General features: G+C 40.5%; 1 protein-coding gene across 1 annotated transcript; it reads right to left on the minus strand.

Moving 5' to 3' along the window:
- Window positions 1–474: 474 nt before the first annotated feature.
- eif1ad (eukaryotic translation initiation factor 1A domain containing) lies at window positions 475–2969 on the minus strand. Its single transcript, XM_061834002.1, has 6 exons — window positions 2895–2969; window positions 2755–2820; window positions 2360–2471; window positions 1782–1890; window positions 1145–1253; window positions 475–1049 (listed from the first exon to the last, which is right to left on the minus strand). Exons 3-6 carry the CDS (start codon window positions 2444–2446, stop codon window positions 848–850), a joined length of 507 nt encoding a protein of 168 aa, XP_061689986.1. The 5' UTR covers window positions 2447–2471; window positions 2755–2820; window positions 2895–2969; the 3' UTR covers window positions 475–847.
- Window positions 2970–3547: the final 578 nt, after the last annotated feature.

The following is a 3547-nucleotide window of genomic DNA, read 5'->3' on the forward strand; positions in this document are numbered from 1 at the left end:
TTGGTGCCTCAGGACCAGAACAACTTCCTGTGACTGATGGAACGATTAATTCTGCTGTGTACCAGAAAATCCTGAAGGAGACGTCCAGGCATCAGTTTGTGCCCTCAAACTCAAGTTCTCTTGGATCATGCAGCACGATAACGATTCAAAACACACCAGTACGTCTACCTCTGAATGGCAAAAAAAATAAATAAAATGAAGGTTTTGGAGTGACCAACTCAAAGACTGGATTTAAATCCAATTGGGATCCTGTGGTGTGACCTTAAACGGGGAGTTCATCCTTGTAAATGCTCCCATATGTCAGAGTTGAAACAATTCTGCAAAGAGTGGGACAAAGTTCCTCCAGAGCAATGTGAAAGACTCCTCACTAATTATCACAAACACTTGACAAAACTTTATAAATATTACATATGGTTTTATATTTTATAATACTGTTTTGTTTTTTTTTAACTTAAAAGGGAACAGAAATCAAGGTGATTTTGGGTGGCCATTTCAATTTAATTATGTTTACTTAAGGACCTGAAACGTGGGAATTTGTAACTTACATAGTTCCTTTATAAAATGACAACAAAGTTCATCCAATTTATGGTTCAGGTTAAAGTCTATGAGCACAAAATAAAACAGTGCGGAAATGTTTGTGCAGATAAGCACATGATGTGATCAGTAAAAAAAAAAATGAAAAAAATTTTTTGTGGAGATTAAAATGTGGGTGCCCCTGCACTGAACAAGAAAACCAAACAAGAATGAGGCCAGCCAGCGTCCATGTGGCTGTAGGATAAGCGGAAAAAAGAAATATAAAGCCTGAGAATTGTCACAAAATGAGTCAGCAGCCTCAGTGCTCCTGCTATCACTCTGTGTCCTGGATGTCGCTGTCCTCTTCATCTTCACTCTCACTGTACTGGTAGGTGCAGCGGTTGGTGTTCACAAACAAATCATCCTCGTTGTCTTCGGCCTCACCAGCACTGTCCTCCTCTTGGCCTTTCTCCTCAGTGTTGTTTTCTTGATCTGGCTGTTGGTTTGTCTTGTTGTCAATCACGAAGCTTTCAGGCCTGGAGGGGCACAATTGGGCCAATTTCACAAAATCACATTGAGAGGGTTTACACACGCACCAGTCAGTGTATGTGAGGTTTGACTTGCCACACACCAGAGATCACGTTTCTGCAGGTACACAATGTGATCTTTGTAAAGAATGGAGCAGATTTCTGCCTTCACCTTCTCTCCCTCCTCAATTGGATCCACGATCACATAGTCACCTTGATGTGAAGGAACAAATCACATCATAACATGCTGTATATAATCTCAGGTCAGAACTTGAGGCGGAACTTCTAGAGCAAAAAAACAAAGTGCAGAAAAAAAATATCACAAAATCACAAGTATTTGGCAGGCACATGAAAATGTCCAAAAAGCTACGTCCTGAGCGGTTTATTCTCACAAAGCTCGCATGAGGGCTGGAGCCAATCCCATCTCTCAGCAGGGAGGAGGAGGGGTACACCCTGAACTAGTTGCTAGCCAATCGGAGGGCAAAGGAATATTTGATATGATTTTGGTGCATTGGAACAAGAGTACTGGTCTGTTACTTTATTACACTGGTTAACCATATTCATGTATCATATTCTATTCTAGTCAATAAAAAGAAAATTTTATGCACTTATATATTATGGTATTATTACTTTTGTCTTATCTTATCAAAAAAAGGTTTGATGTCGCATGTGGAGATGATGAATGTGTCATGGGCGTTATGGGGGGCTACTGACGGCATGTTCTCCAATTTTCTCACTCACCTCTCTTGATCCAAATATTCTTGCGGAACTTTGTGGGCATGCTCACCAGGAACATCTCCCCCTGCGCTGTGACAGTTTCATGGAGGTTGTTACCACGACTACCAGTCACCTAAAGGAGACAGAAAGGAGTGGGAATGGGGTAAATTTGAGAGAGTAAAGGGTTTTCTGTCTGTTACAAAGATAATGTACAATACATGGTTGTAGTGACACAATTTGGATTTTTTTTTTTTTTTTTTTTTTTGCTCTCAAGTGGCCTAAATGTCATTACACTGGACCACACAAAATAAATAAATTGCATGCAATTACAAAACTGCACTAATTTATTCTTAACACTCCATTCGCTTTATTTTGCAGCATTTCTTTTGGCTTCATTGCTTCCATCACATGTGGATGTTGGATTTTCTTTTTCATTCAATCAGATTTCTATGTTTGAATACAATATTGATATAATAGTTATACAATATATAATTTTTAAGTTGTTGGGACCGCGGACTGAAGTGTAAATCCAGCCTGATATAAGGATTTGAAATCCAGCGCAGTAAAGTAAAATACAGTATAGCAGGAAAAGTCTTGCAAACCTTCACAATCTGCTGCTTCTCTGTTGGCACGACAAAGTCTCCAAGAATCTCCTTGACGACGTGCTTGCGTTTAGTGGCCTGGGACATTATTAATGTTTACTTTCTGAGCCAGCTGAGGAAAATGAGAAAGAAAAAAATAAATAAATACGGTTCACTGTTACTTACTGTAACTCGAATAGTCAGGATAAGGATAACAGCCTTTTTTTTCCCTTTAAACATATCGCAACTTTTTACAAAGTAAAGTTAAATTGACATCTTTGTAAACTCTAAACGTATTTGCAAACGTGTGTGACAATTTTAAGGGAACCTTTTTGTTTCTCACGTGAAATTAACATTGCAATTTAGCTGACGTTAGCCGAGCTCTGCTGGTTTAGTGATAAAGGTTACAAAAATACCTTGAAATTATGAGGGTCTTCTCAGAAGCAAATGTGTCCCCGAGTCTTGTCAGAACCCAAAAGTAGCTTTGAAAGAATGGAAGGGCTGTTGTATGAACACTTCAATTGATTCACACACGTTGCGGGTTACACTACCGTACTTGACTTCCGGAACGCGCTCGAGACATTCTTCTTCTTCTTCTGCTTTTTCTTCTTCTTGATTCATTTAATGACGGCTTGCAACAAACCCATTACCGCCACCTAACATGTAGTTTTGACCACCGCAACTATTGCTCTTGGGTGAAAGAATACAAATAAATGCATTTTTTTTTTCATTTTGATAAGCACATTTGAAAACATCTACTTTCTTCTGTCAAAAATGCCTCGTTACCTTTTCTAACCATTATCAGTTCACACCACCTTATAAACAAGTAGAACACCGATCCATCCATTTTCTCGGCCGCTTATCCTTAAAAGGGTCACGGGAGTGCTGGAGCCGATCCCAGCTATCAATGGGCAGGAAGCAGGTTACACCCTGAACTGGTTGCCAGGCAATCGCAGGGCACATGGAGACAGACAACAGCCGCACTAACAATCACACCTAGGGGCAATTTAGACTGTCCACTTGACGTTGCATGTTTTTGGGATGTGGGAGGAAACCCGAGTGCCCGGAGAAAAGCCACACAAGCACGGGGAGAACATTCAAACTCCACACAGGTGGGGCCAGGATTGAACCCAGGTCCTCAGGACTGCGAGGCCAAAGCTTTCCAGCTGCAGCGCCGTGCCGACTAAGTACAGACATTTGGAAAATAAA

Source organism: Syngnathoides biaculeatus, chromosome 11, assembly GCF_019802595.1.
Source record: "Syngnathoides biaculeatus isolate LvHL_M chromosome 11, ASM1980259v1, whole genome shotgun sequence".
Lineage (NCBI taxonomy): Eukaryota > Metazoa > Chordata > Actinopteri > Syngnathiformes > Syngnathidae > Syngnathoides > Syngnathoides biaculeatus.

Bases quoted from the DNA above. Each gene is read 5' to 3' on its own strand.
- eif1ad (XM_061834002.1), bottom strand. From the start codon at position 2,446: ATGTCCCAGGCCACTAAACGCAAGCACGTCGTCAAGGAGATTCTTGGA. The intron at 1,254-1,781 runs GTGAGTGAGAAA...CTTCACATCAAG, and splicing joins GAATATTTGGATCAAGAGAG to GTGACTATGTGATCGTGGAT. The intron at 1,050-1,144 runs GTGTGTGGCAAG...GTGCCCCTCCAG, and splicing joins CTGCAGAAACGTGATCTCTG to GCCTGAAAGCTTCGTGATTG.